Source organism: Ochotona curzoniae, unplaced genomic scaffold, assembly GCF_017591425.1.
Source record: "Ochotona curzoniae isolate NIBS_2020 unplaced genomic scaffold, NIBS_Ocur_1.0 contig_3498, whole genome shotgun sequence".
Lineage (NCBI taxonomy): Eukaryota > Metazoa > Chordata > Mammalia > Lagomorpha > Ochotonidae > Ochotona > Ochotona curzoniae.
The window spans coordinates 17096638-17120769 of record NW_024465885.1 but is presented as its reverse complement, the minus strand read 5'-3'; the positions used below and the strand labels follow the sequence as shown (position 1 = coordinate 17120769).

Below are 24132 nucleotides of genomic sequence, written 5' to 3'. Positions count from 1 at the left end.
AGAAGTTGAGGTATGGACACATCGTAGCTGTGGCAAATTATAATTTGCTGGCCCATGGCTGCTATTGGGTTATATGTTGATTAATACGAGGAAGGATCAAGTGGATGTTGTACTCTCTTGTCTGATTACAAGAATGATCAAGTTCTTTCTAAAGTTATCTGGTTCTTCTACCTTCCACTTATGCTCCAGTATTTGTTTCTGTTGTGGCAGAAAGCATTGAATTTTGGTTCTGATGTGGCAGGCCACAGCTGTAGGTTATAAGCTTCCTCTTTGTGTATGTGAGGCCTGACTGGTCAGCCTTGATGAGTTTGAGATTCATTCAGCTCAGCTTATGGTAAAGCCTGCAGAAGCATCTTAAGAAATAGTGACTTAACAACCAGCTTTATAATAAGGAACCTATTGCTTAAAAATTGGAGAAATTTTCTGAAAAGAATCAAGGAAGCACACCTGGGGGCTTCGATGTTTCCAGGATTTAAAGAGGAGACCTGATTAAGAGGACAACAACCAGTTTCAAAACAGCAGGAAAATGAAGTAAAAATGAATGAAAATCAGTACCGTATGAAGGAGTAAAAAAGGAAGGAAAAAGTCCAGTCTGATAATGACCTTATTTTTATAGTGTGGATTTCAAATTTGGTAAAAATCTCATGTTATGAGTGATCTTTACAGAAGCAGAAGCACCCAGAAGAGAATAGCCTGGTTGTTTATCTATTTAGTATCAAAACCACACAAAAGATTATTTCAAGTAATTTTTGCAACTGGGTATTGTGTATCTCTGATAGGGTTTATCTTAGAGACAGATATAACTAAAGAAATCTCAATTCATATTTAGTACTTTTGGTGATAGTATTAGCATTATTATATTCAAACTGATATATAAGAAGGTAAAGCAAATGGATAGGTGATTAGGAGCTATGGCTTTAAGCCTGTTAAAAGGAGGTTTAAGAAGCTCAATAAAACCTTGGTAATGTTTGATGTGAAATTTTAAAAATCCATATGAATTCATTTTTAAAAAATCGACTTTAGGTTTTCACACTGAAAGGGTCTAGATACAGTGACAATGAATATCTATATAACCCAGATTGTGGTGTTTGCAATTCCGTTTTTCATTTAAAATATATACCCCCAAAGTAGCAACACCAACTTCCAAACCTGCTTACAAAAAGATATCAACCTGAAAGGCACCAGTTTGTACGCTTACTTCCGGAGGTAGTCAATACAGGACATATATACCAAATGACCACATGAGAAAGATTTTAGACAAATCTCAAACATGAGAAATTCTAAAGATGATTTGCTTTATAAACATCTTGGGAAGAAAAGTGATGATGTTGGGGTTTAGGGAAGATGTCTGATATAAATCTGGAAATATTTTAGAGTGATAGACAGTGACATGCATCTGGTTGGGATCTGAATTTGAACAAGACAGTCATGTAGTATGGTGTTGGAAGAAATGTAATGAATTGAGTAATATTACTGTTAATTTTGTTAGTAATAGTGGTATAATGGTGATGTTTGCCACCTCTTGTGACTCCTGCATCCTGTTTCATGGTACTTGAGTTTGAGTTCCAGCCCCTCTTCTCATTCTGACTTTCTACTCATGCACACCCTGGGAAGTCTCAGATAACATGGTCCCTGCCACTCAGTGTGGAAGACCTGGATTGAATTTCCAGCTCTATACTTGGGCCTATTGCCACCCCAGCTTTGCAGGCACTTGAGGAATCAACCAATATCGGGGTCTCCGGACCCGCGGAAGAAATCACCCGACACTGGAGAGCGTCTCAGAGACGCTTATTCAGACCTTCCATTAAAACCGTTATGTCCATTAATTCTGTTATGCAGAAGCCCCTACCCCCCAAAGCCCCTGGCTTATATATCAATCCTATCCAATCAGCTTAAAGATCACCAAGGCATGCAGAAGGCATGCCAATCAGGGCAAAGGGCCAATCACAGGGTAGGACCTTGTTAGCACCCCCAACAGCCCCTCCACTCTTGTTTTATTAAGCAAGGGACCATGCCTGTCTTAGGTGTTCCAAGTCTGGGCTCCCCTTACCTGTCATGGTCTAACCACATGGCTAGGAATGTGGCACCTGTGTTAGGTTGGTGAAGCCGTATTGGATATTTACCCGTCTCCGGCTACCGGTCCAGCATGCCTAGCCAGACTTCTGGGGATTCTCTGTTGTGTAGGGCAAGCACAGCTTGCACTAGCAGCCGCTGTTGCTGCTGATGACACTGTGCTAGAATATGAAGCGTCCGCAGACCCCAAAGGACGATAATTAATAAGATAAGGCCCAGGCCTACTATACCAGCCGGCGTGATGGCACAGTGGTTAAGGTCCTCACCTTGCACGCCCAGGATCCCATATGGGCGCCGGTTCTAGTCCCGGCGGCCCCGCTTCCCATCCAGCTCCCTGCCTGTGGCCTGGGAAAGCATTTGAGGATGGCCCAAAGCTTTGGGAACCTGCACCCGTGTGGGAGACCCAGAAGAGGCTCCTGGCTTCGGATTGGCATAGCATTGGCCATTGCGCTCACTTGGGGGGTGAATTATTGGATGGAAGATCTTCCTCTCTGTAGATCCGCCTTTCCAATAAAAATAAAATCTTTAAAAAAAAAGTTATGTCCGTTAATTCCATTATGTAGAAGCCCCTCCCCCCAAGCCCCTGGCTTATATATCAATCCTATCCAATCAGCTTAAAGATCACCAAGGCACAGGACATTGTTAGTGCCCACAACAATCCAAGAAATGGGCAACTCTGTTTTTCTGTCTGTCTCTGTGTCTATCTCTGCCTTTCAAATAGATAAAATTTGTATCTATCTTTGCCTCAGAGTGTTTGAACCCTTGACCAAGACAGTACACATGTCACTCGGTATCTCTGCAATAGACATTAGTTCTAGAAGGCCTCAGGTCTGCCAGAATCCTTAGACACACTCCAGTGTTTTATACTTAACAATGTAATATTTGCATGCTCCCATGTATAATCCCCACCGTGCATCTCACTGTGCTGTTTAGGAATAATGATAAGAAAATAAGTCTACGTTTTCAGAACAGATTCTTTTTTTTTTCTTTTTAAAAATATTTTGATTTACATTTGGTTGAGCCCATGGATACAAAATGACACGGACCCAAAGTGCAGTGTTAACTCAACTTGTGATCTGTACCATATAGTAGCATATTCTAATCAGTTATTGTTTTTTTCTTTAGAATTTATTTTAGTTGTTTAGTTTACCTCTAATTAAGTATATTTTTGTTTTATGGCCCTTGCTATGCTAAGTGTGTTAGAGATGACTTCAAGTCCCAGGAAATTTGAGTCCCAGGAAATCTTGTGGACATGTCAATACATTGGACATGTAAATTACCTTACATGTTACAAGCTTAAAGTGAATATTGAACCTTTAAAATATGATGCAACTTGTAGATTAAGATGTTTATAATGTTCAGTGAGGCCATTTACATTATGAATCTGAGTTTAAGAAGGTAAATAATGTATGAGTGTGAGCTTTGAGAAACAACCTATTTCTTTTTCTGTTTTTGATTTTTTTTTTTTTTGGCCTTTTGATCTATTGCTTATGCTTATGTTCTGTTCTTTTTTTCCCCCAGTTAGAGTAAGACAATCTTCCATGTGACAGTCAACTGGTTAATGGATGTAATTACTATTGCTGAGCCAGTCTGAAGCCAAGAGCCAGGAGCCTCATGCTGGTCTCCCATGGGGTTAGCAGGACCTCAGGTTCTTGAGCCATCAGCTGCTTTTTCCCAGGTGCTTTATCAGGGAAGTAGACCAAAAGCAGAATAGCCAGAGCTCAAACTGGCAACCAAAGATGCCAGCATCTCAAGCAGTGACTTAGCCCACTGTGTCACAGCATCTGTCCCTGCTTATGCTTTCTTGTCATTTCTTCTTATCTGATTTCTCTCATATAAGTCAGTTCTTGTAACTCTATTTTAGCAATAAGAAGTAATGGAAATGATGACATTGATACTATCATACTTTTGAAATGCTAGTGTGTGCTGTAATAGACTTAAGACTAGAATTAGAAGAACATGATTGATGTCAACTGTACAGCAGGAAACAGGGTTTGAAGAGGGGGCACCTTGTAATGAGAAAGCAGATACAGCTACCAAGGACTTTTGGAAAGGGGCAGGTCAGAAGGCTCCTTTTAGAGATAAACAACTCATTGCTTGTCCCAAAGGTTTTATGCATTTGGGGAACCTTATTTCATATCAACTAATTACCTTTGGGTTTTTGGCTTACTGGCTAATCTCTCAGACTTTATCTTTGACCAACTGCTGCCTCACAGGCAGAATGCTTTAACAGAATTGTTCTCAAAATGCTTAGTTTCTGCCTGTCCCAATGGTCAAAATATTTTTGAGTTGCCACCAGATTGTATGTTATAAAATTACTTTGTTTGTCTCTTTAGGTTGGCAAATAAACAAGACAAGGAAGGCGCTTTGGGAGAAGCTGATGTGATTGAATGTCTGTCTTTGGAAAAATTAGTCAATGAGCACAAGTGCCTATGTCAAATAGTAAGTTTTTTTGTGTGACCTTTTGAAATATGCTTTGTGTAACATAATTTTTATAAAGGTAATAGACAATTAGAAAGATTCTGTTAAAAGCGCAGTAGTCTAGTGGCTAACGTCCTCGCCTTGCATGTACCTGGATGTACCTGCATGTACTTTTATATGGGCGCCAGTTCTAATCCCCACAGCCTTGCTTCTCATCCAGCTCCTGCACCTGCATGGGAGACCTGGAAGAGTCTCGGGACTCCTGGCTTCAGATTAGCTCAGCTCCAGCCATTGTGGCCACTTGGGGAGTGAATTATCAGATGGAAGATCTTCCTCTCTATCTCTTCTCCTTTGTATATCTGCCTTTCCATGAAAATAAGTCTTTAAGAATTTTGTTTTTTTAAGTTAGCATTCTGTTAAAAAATCAGTTTCTCACTCTTTTCCTGGTATTACTTAATAGTATCACATTTTGTTTTCTATTTCTTTGTTTCTGATTCCTTAAACTCTCTTTTTGTATTTCTAAGGTTTTTTTCTTTATGATATTGCTGATGGGACCTGTAAATTATTTCAACATATCATGCTATTAATTTTGCAAAATGGGATAGAAATTGTAAAAATATGAATTTTAAGTGTATGAGATTTGTAATGAGTTTTTAAAAATTTTGTCAGAAGAGTTGCCATATAATCCTGAGCAGTATGGATTCAGTCATTTATTGTTATATCATAAACCGATCATTAGGTTTTCTATATTTTGTGCATGCCCACTATGAATCGTTTGGTATAAAATTTAAAACTTCCTGCTATTTTTAATAAGTGGAGCATTTTTATTCCAGCAGTTCAATTTTGATTGCAACAAAAGTTGTAACTAGTACTATCAACTTCTTATGTCTCTCCTAGTTTACAGATATGGCCTGTGAAATATTTCAGTTTCCATAGCTCACAGCTACAGCCTGTGATATATTTGAATTTCTATGAAGTACCAGTGTTTGTGATAATTGTATAGGTGTATATATAAATTAAATAAACACATGTACCATCATGACTTTAGTTGCATAATGTTTTTTTTAATGGGTTAGTTTTGACTTAATAATTAAGCTTAACAGTTTACAGATACAGTTGTTGGAGAATTGTAAATTTTCATCTTTTGTCAAATACATTTGTTTTAGGAACCTTGCTCAGCAGTGTTAGGATATGGGAAAAAAATTGACAAGTCTATTAAAAAAGGTCTCTATTGGTTGCTACATATTATTGCAAGAGACTTTGATGCCTTAAATGAACGCATCCAGAAAGACACACTAGAACAGCGTGCTCTTGAGGAACAAGAAAAGCGAGAAAGGGCTGAGAGAGTGCGGAAATTGCGGGAAGAAAGGTAAATAAATTAATTTTGTGTCTTGATGCATTTAAAGAGTTATAATCTTATAAAAACTATTTAGTACTGCCAATTCAGTATTTTTTCAGTGTAAATGAATTTAGTGATATGCATTCTACTTCATATACGTATATTTATAGGGAAAGTCCTGCTTAATTTCTTTCTTTTTTCAAAATATTTTTCATGAAAAACATTTTTCATGAAAAAATATTTTCTTAGGCTCAGGGATTTCTCCCAACATTTCCACCCCCCAACATTCCATCCCCCACTGTTTTCCCCTCTATTATTGCAGTAGTGTAGTCCAACAGCAGTCACAAGTCCATGATTCTGCTGTTTAAGTGTATCCTGACACTATAGGTATAGACAGTGGTATGAAGTCCAGCATTATATTGACAGGATATATTTAGCAGTTTCATTGGGAGTTCATCTTTTATTTAGAAGTTGAGATACATACTAAATGTGTTTCCTCTTCACGGTATACTTGCCTCCATTTTATAGTTCCTCTAGATAAATATATGTACATACATGCTTAGCTGTATATTGATCTTGTATCTTTTGACTTATAGTAGAGAGAACATATGATATTTGTCCATTTATGCCATTGCACACTAAAAGTCATTCATAGGAAATATCATTTTTGTCCATATCTCCTTACTTTAAATTTCAAATGACTTATCTTTAAGTGAGTAGAGGATTATATAAGCATTTCTGAATTGCTCAATAATTAAATGTCTAAGTTACTAATAGTGTTTAAATATATGATGTCTATATTATCGAATGTAATAACCTTAAACAATTACAAGTTTTGATAGATATATTTCAGTATTTTTTAAGCAGTTCCATTTTCCCCCCTTAAATAATAGGGAACAAAGAGAACGAGAGCAGGCGGAACTTGGTGAGACGTGTGGAGTGGCCGAGTTGGACCCAGAACCAGTTATGGTTAATCCTTTCCAGCCGATAGCGTCTGTGATCATTGAGGTATGAATATTGGCACATCTATTTCTGTATATTGAGGCGCAAAGATGGAATATGGGAAATGAAATAGAAAGCTGGGAAAGGGGACAGGGAGAAATTTTTCTCCAGAGACATTGCTTGTAAAACAAAAGTTGAAAGACTGATGAGCATTTCACTGCCAATTTTTTCTTCAAATTTATCCTTTGGGCTGGTGTAAAAAGAGAAATATGATTTCAGAAAAAAATGAGGATTAAAACAAAAGTTTAATGTAGCAATTTTCTTTTATTTTTTAAAATCTTTCATGTAGAGAGTAATGTATGTGATAGGTCCAGGTCCAGTAGATAGCCACATTTCCCTCCCTCCCCTGCTGCCCCCAGTGCTCCTCCTTCCTTTCACATGTCTCCATCAGTGTTCACAAAGACATGATTTTAATCCACTCTGTATTCTCAGGCTTAACTAACCACAATTGAAATATTCAGCAACTAACATGTAGGATGACCTCCACTCCACAGTAGTAAAAGCACAGGTTAAAAACAACAGTCATACCCAAAAACGATCATTTCCTTCCTGTACATGTTTTGTGTGCTGTACTAGCTGCCACATATTACATAGAAACATGATATTTGTCTTTTTGAAACTGGCTTATTTTAGTAAGCATAATGGTTTCCAATTACATGTCTTTTGCTGCAAAAGACAAGATTTTATTCTTTTATACAGCTGAGCATTATGCCGTAGTGGATACATGCCGCATTTATTTTGTCCAGTCTTTTTTTAGTGGACATCTGGGTGGATTCCATAACTTAACTGTTATGGATTAAGGTATAGTCAACGTGATGGTACAAATAACTCTCTCATGCTGGCTTGGTTTTGTCTGGGTAAATTCCCAGGAGTAGGAGAGCTGGGCCACATAGTGTATCTCTTTTTAAATATCTGTAGACTCTTGTAACTATCTTCCATTAATGGTTATACTAGTTTATATTCCCACCAACAGTGGATCAACATGCCTTTTTCTCCCATATTCTCACCAGAATGGTTGGTTTGTAGATGATAACTATTCTCTATTCAGCTGTTCTCATAGCTGAAACATCATCTTGGCTTTCATTTATGATTTCCTGATTGCTAGTGATACTGAGCATTTTTTCATGTGTCTGTTGGCCATTTGTATTTCATCCTTGGATGAAATCGCCTGCTCATGTCTTTTGCCTGCTTCTTACCTGTTTTTTTTTTTCCTGGAGTTCTTTATAGATTTTAGATCATAACATTGTCAGTTACATGATTTGATTTGCAAATATTTTCCGCCATTCTTTCAGTTGCCCCTTTTTGGTGAGTTTTTCTTTTTCAGTATATAAGCTACTTAGCTTGATGTAATGAGTCATTTGTATATTTTTACCTTTATTGTTGTTGTGTCTGGGACTTTTCCAAGAATTCTCTGCCGGTAACAATGCCTTGCACATTTTTTCTTGATGTGTTCTTCTAATAATCTAATGGAATCATGCCATAGATTTAGATCCTTGACCCAACTTGATTTGATTTTTTTCTAAGGAGTAAGATAGGGGTCTTCCTTCATATTTTGGCCCACACAGATCCAATTTACCAATACTGTTTGTTGAAGAGACAGTCTTTTCTCCAGGAATTGATTTCAGCTCAGCTGTTAATGATTAGTAGGCTGTAGATGTGTGGATTAATTTCTGGAGTTTATTTTCTGTTCTGTTGATGTTTGTGTCTTTTTTGTGCCAGTACCAGGCTGTTTTGATTATAACTACTTGTTATTGTGTCATTAAGGCTGGTATTTTGATGCCTCCAGCTTTGTTTTTGTTGTTTAAGATTTCTTTAGGTATTCGTTTAGGTATTCGGGATTTCATGTTTCCATTTGAAGTTTAGCAGTTTTTTTTTTTTTTTTTTGTAGATTCAAGACGATTTTTTTGGTGTTCTGAGTTGCTTTCCATAGTGTGGACATTTTGGTGGTGTGGACTTTTACGATCTATGAATGTTTTTGTAATATTTTGTTGTTCAGATTTTTCATAACCTTGATCAGTCCAAGGTTTTTAGGTATTTTGATGCCTGTTGTGAATGGCATTTATCTCACAAGTTTTTTCTCAACCATGGTATTATCTGTGTATGCAAAGCTAGTGATTTTTGTGTGTTGATTTTATTTTCTGCAATTTTACCAAACTCTTACATGTTCCAGCAGTCTCTTTGTGGTGTCATTTGGTTAGGATTATGTCATCTAGAAAAAAGGATAAATTGCTGTGTTTTCAATTTCTATCCGTTTGATTTCTTTTTCTTGCCCAATGGATTTGGCTGAAACTTTCAAATCTGTATTGAATAACATTGCTCAAAGTGGCGTTCCTGTCTGACATTGCTGATCTTAGTGGAAACACTTCCAGCTTTCCTCCATTCAGTGTGATGTGGGGTGTTGGTTTATCACATATTGCATTGATTGTGTTGAGGAAGGTTCTCTGTATTCAGTTTGATTAAGGTTATTATCATGAAAGGATGTTGTATTTTATTAAATGCTTTCTGTGCCTCATATTGATTTAATTGTATGCTTTTATTCTTCAATTTGTTAATGTGATATATCACATTTATTAATTTGCATATGTTGGATTAACCCTGAATACCAACAATAAATTCCACTTGGCCCAAGTGAATAATCTGTCTGGTGTGTTATTCAATTCGATTAGTTAGGATTTTGTTGAGAATCTTTGTTCATCCTTTGTTCATCATCTATAGTTCTTTTGCATCTTTTCCTGATTTTTGAATGAAGGTGATGTTGACTTCATGTAATGAGTTTTAGAGGATTTTCTCCCTTTCACTCATGTTGAATAATTTAAGAAGCAAATAATTTAAAAGTCCAGTAGAAATCAGCAGTGAAATAATCTGGTTCCAGACTTCTCTTTGTTTGAGGTCTCTTTATCCCTGATTCTATCTCCATCTTGGCTACTGGTCTATTTAGGTTTTTCTATGTCTTCATCACACAGTTTAGGTAGATTATATGTATCCAGAAATCTACGTTTTTCTTCTGGATTTTCCAATTTGTCGACATGTAGTAATTTCTAATGATTTTTCAGTTATTCAGTGTCCATTGTTGTATCTCCTTTCTCATTTCTGACTTTATTGATTTGGGGCTTTTCCCTCTCATTGTTGGTTAGCTAGACCAGCGGTGTATCAATTTTGTTTATTCTTTAGAAAAAGAAAAGCTCTTTATTTCACTGGCCATATTTTACATCATTTTCATTTCAATTTTCTTTGTTTCTTTTCTAATTTTAATTCTCCCTTAGTAATTTTTTTTGCTAGTCTTTCAGATGCATTGGTAGGCTATTTATTCGATGCCTTTCCAATTTTTTTATGTAGCATTTAATTGATGTAAAATTGGTGCTTAACACTGCTTTTCCTGCAGTTTGTAAGTTGCAATGTTGTATTGTCATCTTCTAGGAATTTTTGGTTTCTCTTTGATTTCTTGCATGATCCACTATTCACTCAGTAATGTATTTTTTCAATCTCCCTGTGTTTGCGTATTTTCTAGAATTTCTAGAATTTCTTAATTGTTGATTTCCAGATTTATTCCATTGTGGTCAGAAAAGATACATGGTTTGATTTCAGTTTTTTCTGATTTGCTGAGATTTGCTTTTTGACTTACCTGTTTCTGTCCTAGAGAAAGCACCATATATTGATAAAAACAATGTATATTCTGCAACTGTGAGGTGAAATGCTCTGTAGATCCCAGTTAGGTCTGTTTGGTCCATAGTGTAGATTATGTTGTTCCTTCATTGATTTTCCATCTAGTTTATCTTTTAAATAAGGATTTGAAAGTTCTCAGTACTCTTGTATTGGACTGTGTGCCCTGTGGAACCGTTAGCAATTGTTTTAAATAACCGGGTACATTGTTTTGAGTAATTAGGTACATTCACTGTAATCACATATTCTTGTTGAATTTATTCTTGAATCATTGCATAGTGCCTTTCTTTATCCTTTGTAGCAATTTTTCTGTTGAAGTCTACCGATTTGTCCATACCCTCGCTCATCTTTCCTCTCCATTAGTATGGAACGCCTTTTTACATCACTTCACCTGCAGAAATGTATGTGTATTTTTTGGTGATCTTCTTTCTTATAAGCAAATAGAAGGGTCTCATTTTTTAATACATTCAGCCAATTTGTATCCTTTAATTAAATAATTTGATCCATTTAAGTTAATGGATGTTATTAATATGTAATAATATGGCCCTATCATTTTTTCATAAATATTCATATTGTGTGCTTTGGGTTTCCTTTATATATTAACTAGATTTTCTCCCTTTCTTCCATAAAGTTTCTTTCATAATGTTGACTATTATTTTCTTTTTCTGTGTGTAATACATTCTTAAGATTAATTTGTAAGGCTGGATAAGTGTTGACAAATTCACTTTCTGTTTATTTGGGAAGGTCTTTATTTCACCTTTATTTGTCAGTGAGAGCTTTGCCGGGTGTAGTATTTTGGGTTGGCAGTTTCATTCTTTTAGGACTTGGACTATGTCTGCATTTTCTTTTTTCCTGTAGGGTTTCTGATGAGAAATCAGCTGTTAGTCTTACTGGGGAACTTCTGAAGGTAATCTGGCCTTTCTGTCTTACATGTTTTACATTCTTTTCCTTGTATTTCATTATTGAAAGCTTGACCAATTTTTTGTTAATGTTGTTCTTCTCTGTCAGAATCCTATGTGGTTCTTATACTTGAACATACATTTCTTTTTCTAAATTAGGTAAGTTTTCTTTTATTATTTTGCTGAGTAGGCCATCTAATTCATTCTGTCTTTACACTCATCAGGAATTACTAAGACACATGGTTTTGGTCATTTGATAGTATTCCATAAATCTCAAACCATCCTTTTTAGTTTTTCTAAATGTTTTCTCTTGTTTTTTGTCTAAGATATTTCCAAGGATTTATTTCATGTTTTAGTTATTATGTCTTCTGCCTCACCAAGTCTCTTCTTGAGGCTTTCATTTATATTTTGTATTTGGCGTATTGAATTCTGCATCTCTAGTATTTCATTTTAATTTCTGTTTCATATCTGAATCTCAGCAAATACTTCCATCTGTGAATTCTATGGAATTCTTTGGCATGAGTTTTTTTCTTGCGATCATTCTTCTTAGTTTCCAATCATTTCTTCAAACTCTTCATCTTCAGGTTCTGATATTGTAGTACTTTTGTGTTCCTTTTGAGGATCCATATCATTTCCCTTGTTTTATGTCGTATTTATGCATTTATTTTTAGGTATTTGTCAATACACATTTATTTTTCTCTGCTTGCTTTAATCTTTGAACTGTGCTTCTGTGGCTCTGTGGAGTGTTTGCTCCTTCAGTGGATATCCAAAGGTGTATGCTGGGTGGGGCTAGGGAACTGTTCTTTGCTCACCAGTGGAGCAGGCATCTAGGGTGACACCCAAGTTGGACATGGCAGATTTATATTGCCGGCAGCAGGGAGGGGTTGGTTACATATGGTGACTTAATCACAATCTCTCCTTCTTCCTTCTTCCAAGCTGATCAGTGCTGTGGGTAGGCCCATTGTGGGTTCAACGCCACTTATGCAGGCATATGAACGACACAGAGGGTCTCTGTGGTTCTCACTGTGAGCACAGAACCCTCTACAAAAACCCACTTCAGGCAGTCCGGGTCTCCTAGCCTCAGAAGCCAATGACTGCTTGGAGACCCATCTTTACCTATACCCTGTCTTGCAATCACAGAATCCTCAGTGTCTTAGCACGTAAGGTTCCCTAAGTCACCGGATAGAGAGGATCTACTTTCAGCCCTGCAAACGTACACCTGACCTCTGAGAACAGGCTTGTTTTCAGAGCCAGCTGCCTCTGGTTGCCCCCGATTTTGCCTCCCATTAGCCTGTGATAGGATTGGAAGATGAGGACACCTCACAGTTCCGAGTGGACCTCCAGCCCCCTGCAACACACCAGAGCAGACCTAAAGTCAGTGGCACATTTACTGGTCTGATAAAATTCCCTGGTCACACATGCATGAGAGCTGCCACAGCCTCTGCTGGTGTTAAAATGGCACTTTCTCCTTGCTGGTCACCAGGTGCCTTTGTATGCGGATGAGAAGAAAGAAATGTGCTTTTCCATCGTGGGATTAGATGGGAACCCTGCCCCTGCTAGGGCTCCTGGATGGACTCAAAAGTCAGTGTGGTCTGCAAGGTTTTCCCTCAAGTAATATCCGGTGACAATCTCTCATCTCACTGGACTCTCTTCCAGCCTCTGGCAGCAGGAGGTGAGAGTTGTGTCCCTACTCAAAGCTGTGTGTTTGTAGTGTCCACACTGGCCCACAGCATCTCTTCGTTCCACAGAATTTGCACTACAAACTTCTCTCCAACTCTCCTCTGGAAGTGCACTTCTTCCTGTTTTCTTCACTTACCTTCCCTGGTCCAAATCAGTGAATCTTTTCCGTATTCTACTATTTTGGTATTTTTCAACCTAAATATCAGTATAGTAACTATTTTAAATATATTTTATCAATGTTTCATATGGTAGTAACATACTTTTGCTTATATTGTCTTTGTCTCTAAATTGCTGCTTCCATCTCATCACAATAATACTCATTGATTCATTTGCTTAGATTGGTTGATTTATTTTAGAAGCAGAGAGACATGAAAGCTCTCATCTATTATTTCACTCCAAATACCCACAATGTCTGCTGCTAGGCTGGGAATTGGTAAGTGCTGAAGCCAAGACCTTGGAATTCAGTCCAGGTCTCACAATTTGCTAGCAAAAATTGAATGACTGGAGTTATCACTGCTGCCTTCCTAAATATGCAGTGATGGGAGCTGAACTCAAGAGCCAGGCTAGAACCTGGATTCACCCTCTCTGATGTTAGGTGATGATGTCCTTGTCAGTGTCTTAATTGCTTGATCAAACACCTACCACTTGCAATAGTATTTATATACATATAATGTATTAACGTAGTGAACAGTTTTCTATTTTTCTGGTTTATTTAAGACTGTTGAAATTATAGATTTTTCTCTTTTGTTTTAGTCAGAATTGTCACCAACATCAATTTGCAGGTTCAGAGTGTTTGTCTGTCTGTCTGTCTTGTGTTTTCGTTTTCTGCTGTTGGCCAGAGTTGGTAGTGGCCCTGCCTCCTCTGACATTAGTGCTTCCTCAGCGTCCTCCATGCACTCGGAGCTTATTGTGCAGACTGCCCTGCTGGTGCTACCCATGTGTGGTCCATCCCTTTCCCCCTGTCACTGCCTCCTTCCACACAGGTGTTCAACTGGAAAGGTGAATGATTGTCCCTCCATGGGGCTGCTGCTGAGGAGGGAGGCAGCTCCACAGGTAAGAGGATGCTTGGCTAGTTTTGGAACTACTTTATTCTGAAAAATATAATAAAAAACATTGGTATTAAATTGGTTAGATCCAGAAGGTTAATTAAAATAAAATATTTTGTGAAATCCATTGTATTTCCCTAGATACATGATTTTCTGAGTTATAATAAAGTCATATTTGCAGCATGACTGTTTTTTTCTCCATCTGATCAAATACAATGCTAGTCTAATTTTGCTTTGTTTTTAGAAAAATGGTAACAGAGGGATGGGTTTTTAACCTAGTAATTGAAATGCAAATTAATATATCCGTGTCCTGTACTGGGGTCCTGGGCTCAATACACTGCTCAGAACCCTGGGTCGGGTTTCCTGCTCGTGCAGACCCCAGGGGCAAGGCAGGCTGCCGGAAGCAGTTGAGTTTCTGCTTCCCATGTGAGAAACCTGGACTGTGTTCTGAGGTTCTGCCTCCAGCCTCTGTGCACATTCAGGGAGTGAGCCAATAAATCCTCTCATTTTCTATGCTTCTCTGCTTTTCACACTTAAAAATGTACACACTGATTAGAAAAGAAAGTGTTACTTTTCAGTGTGAAACAGTTTACTACTTGTGCCTAATAAAGCTCATTTTGTAAAGAAGACTAATTATTTGATAGTTCCATGAGTTAAAAAAATTACATAGATAGTCCTAGTACTACTTACAGCATTGTATTTTTCATAATGTAAAAAAATGAACAGTACTGGTGTACAGCATAGCATACCGTGTATGTATAGGAAGTTGCTAACTTAATTAGTAGCATGGAGAAAGTATAATTATTCTCTTTCTTTAAAAAAATTCCTTTAATAAGATGACATTGTGCAGAAGAATCTAATATTCTTTTGATTTGCTGCAGATAATAAAAATGATGGGAAGTTGTTAAGTTGTTGTGTTCACAACAAACAAGAACAAAGAATAATAAACCAAATTATGTGTAAATATTTAGTATTAAATAAAAGTAACATTTGAGGTTCAAATAAAGAATCATGAGCATCTCTATAGTCATTTGTTTAAAAAAATGAACGTTGTATAAGAAAACAAATTCCACAAGTATTAAAGACTTCAGTTATTTAAATTATGAACCAATAAAAACACTAGTGGATGATATAAATAGTAATATATGCTTGGAGGAATAAGAATTTTTCAAAGGAAGATCACAGGCACAAACCAAGAATTGAAAAATGCATAAATCTTAACAGTAAAATTTTATTTTTAGGATTTATTTATTTTTATTGGAAAGGCAGATACATAGAGAGAAGGAGAGAGAGAAAGATTTTCTATCTGCTGATTCACTTCTGCAGTGGCCGCAATGGCCAGAGTGGAGCCAATACCTAGCCAGGAGCCAGGAGCTTCTTCTGGGTCTCCCACGTGGGTTCAGGGTCCTAAGGCTTTGGGCCGTCCTCGACTACTTTCCCGGGCCAGAGGCAGGGAGCTGTGTGGGAAGTGGAACAGCCAGGACATAAAATGGCAATCATTTGGCATCCCAGTGGTTGCAAGGCAAGGACTTTAGCCACTAGGCTATTGCGCCAGGCCTGAACAGTAATATTCTTAAAAAAAAAAAAAAGTGTTTCACAAAGGCAAAAACAAAGTCTAATAAAAAAAATTGAGACATGCAATGCTCTGTGACTGTGTAACTAGTTCTGGTGACACACAGAACAAAAAAAGAACATTACAAATTACTATAAAAATGAGACTAATGGGAAAGCAGGTATAAAGAAAAAAATAGCAAAGGAGGCAGGTATTTATTCTAATGGGTAAGGCACCTGTTGGGATGCCCGCATGTCCTACTAAGTGTGAATTCCTGACTCAACTTCCAGCTCCTGACTCCCATTTCCTTCTCATGCACTCCTAATGAGGCAGTGGTTTGGTTCAAGTGATTGAATTCAGTTTCTGATCCTAGCTTCAGTCTGGCCTGGCTTTACATACTGTAGACATCTGGAGAATGAACCAGTTAATGATGCTTTTTGTACATTTAAAAACTTTTAATGGTAATAAGTGTAATACTCCATCCTTGTTGGTAATAAAATATTATTAATTAATACTGTTAATTATATAAAGCTCAACCTTATAGCAACAAAAAGAAAAGAACTAGTTAAGCAGAAATGTTAAGGGTTGATAATGATATGCACAATTGAAAAAGAAATATCTCTCTGAACCATTTGCAAGGGATATAAATTGATTGTATTTCTCTGAAAGGAAATTTGTGAATTTATGTGTTTATGCATTGATTCAGCAGTTCTGTTAGGAATTTAATTTAAAAAAATAATACAGACTGCCAGCATTGCAAACAGTTGTTTCATCAGCCATGCCATATATGTGCCCTAGATGTATGTGTTCTTGAATAAAAACTTCAATATTTGTGTTTTAGCAACTAACAAATAAATGTGTGTACATAGGAAGATGTCACACTCTTTTGGGTATTTGTGGGTGGCATATGCATGCATGTGGGGGGTACGCAGGGATAAGCGCCTCCTAGGGATTGCGTGCTGAATACTGTTCATCTCTAGGTTGTATAATTACTGCTAATGTTTGTTTTTTCTGTCTATCTATACTTGCTGTATTTACAAAATATTTGACAATTAGCATGTTTTAATGATACATCAAGAAATCATGGAATTTTTTTTTCAATATTTTCTAATAACATCACAGAATGTTCTGAAGTTAGAACTACCTTGGATATAACCATTTTAATGAAAACAGTTTATGTTGTTTTTTATATTAGAATGAAAAAAAACTTGAAAAGGAAAAGAAGAAGCAGGAGCTGGAGAAAAGCAATGATGGCTGTTCCCTGAAACTTCAGATGGACCATGAACAAATAGACACACAGAGCCGGATCAGTGACAGCAGCCAAAAAAACAATGAGTTTGGAATAGCAGAAAATTATAAAGAGACATTGACACAGCAGTTAGCAAATGAGGATGAGACAGACCAGCAGTCTTCAGAATCAGGTGATAAAAATAATTGTTTCATGTGTATATAAAACTTAGTTGTACTTCATTCATCATATTTTATACAAAATTCTGTAATATTTAGTCTACAAAAATATACGTATCAGATTTTCTCAACAGCTCTAGCTGTTCATTAGCTAATTTTATTTTCATAAGTGTGTGGTATAGAATTTAAGCCTATAGAAATTTTCAAAATGTATTTAGCTTCTGTAAGTTTTTTGTTTGTTAAAGCCTCATAATTCTACAGTCAGCAGCATTTCCTGTATAGACTAGCTATATATACATATAGTATGCTAACATAATCAGTGGATTTTTTTTTAAGTTTGTGTCTTTATCTTAAAGAGTTAGAGAGGGAGAGACAGGGAGAAAGAGATGATCCATCTGCTCGCTGGTTCCCTGCCTGGGTGGCAGCACCAGCCAGGGCTGGGCACAGCCAAAGCCACGCACTTCTGGCTTTTCCTCATGAGTGACAGAAGTCCGACCTCTGTGGCTTTTACTGCTTTTTCCAGGCCTGCCTGCAGCTGGATTCAAAGACAAGCAGAGGGACTCAAATTGGTACCTCTATTGGTTGCTGATTTAACTTGGTTGCACCACAGTCCTGGCCCCAGAATTATTATTATTTTTTTTAGTATTTTGTTGGATAGCCACTATCACTTTATTTTTCAGCTTAACTGTTTATTTGTGAAACAGAAAGAAGGTGAGACAAAGCTAAAGAGAACTTTGTCCACCAAACCCCCACATAGTCAAGGTTAGATCAGGAACAAAGTTGCAAGTCAGAAATACTGTCTATCCAGGTCACTTGCAACATAACTGCTTGAGCCATCATCAGTGTTCCAAGAATGTGTGTTACCAGGAAGCTGCACTTAGCAACCATAACTGGAAATAAAGCCCAGGTGCTAGGATGTGGAATGCTTGCACTTTAACTGCCTGTCCTCTTTAATATCATACAGAATCTTCAACTAATAATCGCTTTCCTATTTCTAACTGGTTATATGACTGAAAAAGAGGTTTCATATTTTTTGTTGTCGTAGATAGGCTATGTTTAGAATAAAAGAACCTATGACAGAATCCTCACTCCCTTCTGGTGGAAATCAGGGAAAAGTCCTACCCGTGGACTGTGTAAGGCTTGTGAAATCATTCAGTCTGCTCTTGCCAAAGCAGTGGCAGGTAGGACTTGAAATTCAGTAAACCTATATAGAAGGCTAATTTTTACTTTGATAATTTCATAATGGTCATCAAATAGTGTTATAAATGTCCAAATTACCTTTGGCAGAAAAAAAAAATTGTTCTCCTCCCCTGTACTAAATAATCTTAAGTTATATACCATCGTTGAGTTTTCATCTTTGGTGTAGTAATGAGCATCTTTTTCACCCACCATCCATGGTTACCTCTAATTCTTTGCATAGTGTCTTCCTCGTGGGAAATGCACAATAACTGTAATTTTCTTCCTCTTCCTATTAGTGATATAGATTCACTGTATGTAAGAATTTTATTTTTACATAGTATCACAGAGTAATAGAAAATAAACTCCAAATCTTTACGGTACTCATTAGTAATATTGATTATCTTGCTGAGTGCAAAATATTAAGATGGGTAAGGTGCACATTTTGTGAGGCAGCCAGATTCATACCTGTTTTTAACTGTCAGCAGATAAGGGGAGGGGAATGGGTAGCAGTTTCGCCAGCTATAAGATGCCTTTCGGTATTTTTGAATCCCACATAAGAATCCCATATTAGAGTTGAGGAGGCCTCTTTGCTTCCAGTTCAGCCCCATTGCTATTGCTTACAATGGGGAGCAGCAGGTGATGGCCCCAAGTACTTGGGTGTCTGTTACCCAAACAGGATGTCTGGGAAGAGTGTAGGCTCCCATCTTGATTCTGTCTCCTGTTATTGCGTACCTTAGAGGCAGTCAGCAGGTAATAGCACACATGGTCAGATGTCTGCCACCCATGTTGGAGAACTGGATTGAGTTCCATGCTTCTGGCATTGGCCTGGCGTGGTGGGTGAGAGATCTCTGTCTCTTTACCTGAAATGATAATAATGATAATGATAATGATAATAATAATAATAATAATAAAATAAGCTCCCTTATATAAATGACAATATCATTTGGTATTGAATTTGGAGAAGTTGAATAACCTTCTTTAAGATTAATGTGTTTTGTGGGCTTCAAGGCCAGAACCCCAGTCCAGAACTTGTGAACTGCTCCACACCCTCTGCTCTTCCATGACATTGCCCTTTAAGAAGTAGGTACATTTTTAGAGCTTGCTTTGTGTGGTCCCACCTGTAAAGCTGACAGTTCTTAGCTTTGGTCTGGATTGAAATGTCTCAGATGACACTAATTGATTAGAAGCATAATTTTTTTGAAGATTTATTTTTATTTACTTGATAAGTAGAGTAAGAGAGAGATGTTCCATTTGCTGGTTCATTGCCTGGATGACCCTGACAGCCAAGCCTGGGTCAGGCTGAAGGCAGAGCTAGGAACTTCATCCAAGTCTCCCACATGAGTGGCAGGGGCCTAGGCACTTGAGTCATGTGCTGCTGCCTTCCCCAGGAGTTGGGTCAAAGGGGGGCAGTTGGGTCTCAAACTGGCATACCTTTGTATGGTGTGGCGTAAACCACTATGCTACAACACCAGCCTTCCCCCCTAATTTATTTCTAGATATGGAAAGAGCATAAATTTCATTTTGCTTTGTCTATTAATGTCATTTTTGATATATAGATACAGATATAGATAACAGAAATTCTTTGTTTTAGGGTTATTTTCATGAGAAATATGTTTAGATGATTGGGGTGCTTTTTTCACATTTCAAGTAATTTTGGAACAATTTATGTGTAGAACTACAAGCTACTTATCCCACTGGAAAAACACTCTCTTTTCCTTCCCTAGGCTATTCTAAATTTTGCAAAAGGCCTGCAGGTAAATAAGTTATATTTGCTTAGTATGCCATTTGAACTAAATAGAAGTTGCTTTGGAACTGTCAAGTGGGAGCTGGTATTTTGGCATAGAGGGTTAAACCACTGCTTTTGATTGTAGCATCCCCTATCTGAGTGCCAGTTCAAATTCTAGCTGCCACCAAACTGCATGGGAAACCTGGAGGGAATGTCTGGTTTTTGCCTTCTGCTTGGCTCAGCATTAGCTGTTGCTGATAATTGGGGAATGAACTAGTTGATAGACAATCTCTCTGTGGCTCTCTAACTTTCAAATAAACAAATCTCTTAAAAACAAGTTTCAAGTATAAACTTGCTTATTGTTTTTACCATATTTATCAATAATTCATTGATTTGGTCAGAATCATTTAAAAAAATCTGTCTCACTGAACAAATTTGCATTTGATTATTGATAAAATTTCCAACGGCAAATAGGAGATGTCTGTACGATAGAGCCTCAATATTTTAATGTTATTATTTGTTTCTTGTTATGGAAGATAACTTTTTCCTGAAGAAACAAAGTTCCTTCTTTATAATTCCACAGATAACAATAAAAAGAAGACTAAGAAACTAAGAATGAAAAGGAGTCATCGAGTAGAACCAGTGAATACAGAAGATTCAGCGCCTAAGAGTCCAACTCCACCACCACCTCCTCTTCCTGGTGAGTCAACTGAACTCGACACTAAACTTAGGAACATTAAATACAAAGAAATAGGAATTGTGTGGTGCTTTATTCTCTGCATTTGTTACCTTGTGAGTTTGTGAAAATAATCTTTTATTCTACTTTGTTCAATATTTATTCACACAAATAATTACTTTTTCATAAATGTTTTGTGAAAAGAAAATATAACTAAGCACTATTAATAAAACCTTATCCAGTACTTCTAGAAATTGTATTTGAAATATCAGTACCCCTATTAGTAGAAGAAATTTAAGCTTAAGGAAAAAACTGCTAATACAAGCTTTAATTTTTATTTTAGAATTTTTTGAATTCTACGTCTCATGTTTCAATATCTGAAACTCAAAATTTGAGAGCTTATCTATGTATGTCCAACATACATATCCACCTCTTAAGTTGATAGGAGCAGTAGTGAATAAAGCTTGTAAAACACTAGAGCATGCCTCCCCAGTAATCAGACCTTTGGCTCTGAGCATAGTATCTCACCGATGATCAATGCTTAATTAATATCTGGTGAGTGAGTAAATATATTCTTAACGTCTTTGTGTCCTTGACACAAGGTTCTAAATGCCTCCATTAACTTTTTTTTTTTTTTTTTTTTGGTGAAGACTTTGTTCCACTTAATAAGACTTAATTTTTGCTAAGGGTTGGAATGATAATAGTGGGAATGCTTATATTTTACATTAAAGGTGAATAGAAACTTACAGCAGCTATCTATAGCCCTTACACTTTTAAGTAGAAGCCATGTAGAAGGAGTTTTTAGCTATTTGCTGCTATATCATTTGGTATATTTGTATTACATTTAATGTCATGTATACTTCCTGTGAAGGAAGGGATCCTTTCAACAAGTTTGAAGACATTATTTAACAGTTTTAAAATGTTTTTCTTTTTCTTTAGTTGGCTGGGGAACCCCCAAAGTCACTAGACTTCCAAAACTTGAGCCTCTTGGTGAAACACGTCATAATGGTAATGCAAATGATCAACTCTCACATATCTGTCCATGTTCTATCCATTTTTCTTTACCTCCTAACTTCAGCAGAATTGTTTTTACTTTTGGAAGCCTTTCAAATCCACCGCCATCTTTTTTTATTATACACCTTTATTATTATTATTATTTTTTTGATTTAAGTTTTGATTTTCAAGTGCACTTTGCATGTGATATTTCACCTTAAAATATAGGGGTAAAACTCATACTAGCTTATGTTTATACAGATGTTTGAAAAAAAGATTTGAAATATGAGCTATTATATTTGTCCTTAACTAGTTTTAAAATCTGCACTGTCTTGTATATTTTCAGTGTGCTTAATGAGAATGCTACATTTTTCTCTCTGCTAAAGATATAAGCCGTTAAATATTAAAACGAAGTAAAAGTAAAATCATAGATAAAATCACTAAACTAAAAAAGCTTTAGCTAAATAGAAAATTATCAGATGCTCTGTTGAGTATTAAACAAATTCTGTTTATTAAGAAAATGTTTTCTTTGAGTGAAATTAATATTATCTGGGGCCAGCGTTGTGGTGCAGTAGGGTAATATGCCCACATCCTATATCAGAGTAGCAGTTCAACTGCTGGCTGCTCTGCTTCCGATATAGCTTCTTGTTAATGCACTGGGAAAGGATTGGATGATGTACAAGTACTTTGGCCTCAACCCAAACGAGAGACACAGATGGAATTCTGGGTTCCTGGTTTTTGCCTGACACAGACCTAACTTGCAGCCACTGGAGAGTGGCCTAGCACGTGAAAGTTCACTCTTCCTCTCTCTCCTTCTCTCTCTCTCCTTCTGTTTTTGTCTGTCAGATTTTGACATTCAAGTGTAGGCAAATAAATTGCCCATTAATAACATTCAGCACGCTTTAATGGCTCTGTATTTCCTAATCTATAGCTTGATTTCCAATGGAGATCATTTACCAGAAAACGATCAGAAGTTCACTTGAGAAATATATCACCATATAAAAGATAAATTATTATTCAAGAAGTATGTTAGTCTAAATGTGCTATTTACATTCTTTTTCATACTATAGATCTTCTATAATATAATAAAAATATTCTTTATAGTCATTCATGAAAATTAAAGATTTTGTTTTATAACAAAAATTATTGATCTATACCACACTTACTGAAATGATGGAGGTAGTTGAGTCACATATCTAGTTTACTCATTTTACAGGGACATTTTTATTGACTACAGTAGAGTTAATTAGTATTTTATTATATGGCTGTGAGTGAACTTGTATACATTAGAATGTGTTATCAACCTAAAAATTCACTGCATTAGAAAATAAACTAGGTAATAATACTACTACTACTACCACACACACACAAACACACACACACATATCCAAAGGAACATTAATTTTTACTATGCTAGGTATTTTTAGTAAATTTGTCATTCAGCAAACAATTGTTTTATACCAGCTAAAACATTGGGAATATCAAGATCAATAAGACATATATTCTGCCTCAGTTGAGATCTTCAGATAGTAGAGAAGATAATACTTTAGTTTACTGTACTATACTTGACAGTAAGTGCCAAAATTGTATGAACAGTCAGGGGAAGCAGAATTAAAATTGGATCTTTAAAGAATGGGGTGGATCTTTAAAGAATTGGCTAAGGGCCCGGTGCAATGTCCTAGTGGCTGAATCCTTACCTCGAATGCACTGGGATCTCATATAGACACCAGTTCATGTCCTGGCTGCTCCACTTCCTATCCATCTCCCTGCTTGTGGCCTGGAAAAGCAGTGAAGGATGGCGTAAGACCTTGGGACCCTGCACCTGTGTGGGATACCCAAAGAGGCGCCTGGCTTCTGATTGGCTCTGCTCTGGGAATTCTCTGGGAATTCTCTGGGAATTGAATTCTCTTGGGGAGTGAACTAGTGGATGGAGAATCTTTCTCATTGTTTCTCCTTCCCTCTGTAAATCTGACTTTCCTATAGAAGTAAATAACTCTTTAAAAGAAATAAAAAGAATGGGCTGAGATATCAAACAGGTTTAAATAGACTGTTATTTAAGGTTAGCTAGATTACTCAAAGGTAAAGGGATAGAAAAGAGCACTGCTTATTTGGAGATGGCATGAAGTTACCTGTGAGTGAAGCTTAGGTTTGACTGTATAAGAAAAAAAGTAAATATTAGAAATAATTTAAATGGAACTGTGAGGACTAATCTTGTGTCAAAGCAGGTAAACCTGCTGCTTGCAACACTGGTATGCCTTATGGGCACCAGCTATTTTTGTCCTGGTGGCTTCTCTTTCAATCCAACTAGTGGTCTTGAAAAATCTGTGGAGGAAGGGCCCAAATCTTTGGGCTCTAGCCACTCATGTGGGACACCTGGATGAAGCCCCTGGCTCCTGGATCCTGTGGCCATTTGCAGAGTCAACCAGTAGATGAAGGATCCCTCTCTCTATCTTGCTCTTGCTCTCACTCTGATTTTCAA

General features: G+C 36.9%; 1 protein-coding gene across 4 annotated transcripts in view; it reads left to right on the top strand.

Moving 5' to 3' along the window:
• ARL13B (ADP ribosylation factor like GTPase 13B) overlaps positions 1–24132 on the top strand; it is a 74350-nt gene that overhangs the window by 44029 nt on the left and 6189 nt on the right. For 2 of the 4 annotated variants that reach the window (XM_040980610.1, XM_040980606.1), the window contains 6 exons: positions 4410–4515; positions 5661–5863; positions 6727–6841; positions 16868–17093; positions 20568–20684; positions 21600–21668. In XM_040980610.1, the coding sequence (XP_040836544.1) occupies positions 4410–4515; positions 5661–5863; positions 6727–6841; positions 16868–17093; positions 20568–20684; positions 21600–21668 (836 nt within the window). Of the gene's footprint in view, positions 1–4409; positions 4516–5660; positions 5864–6726; positions 6842–16867; positions 17109–20567; positions 20685–21599; positions 21669–24132 lie in introns of all 4 variants that reach the window. The other 2 variants (XM_040980607.1, XM_040980609.1) reach the window with 2 other exon arrangements.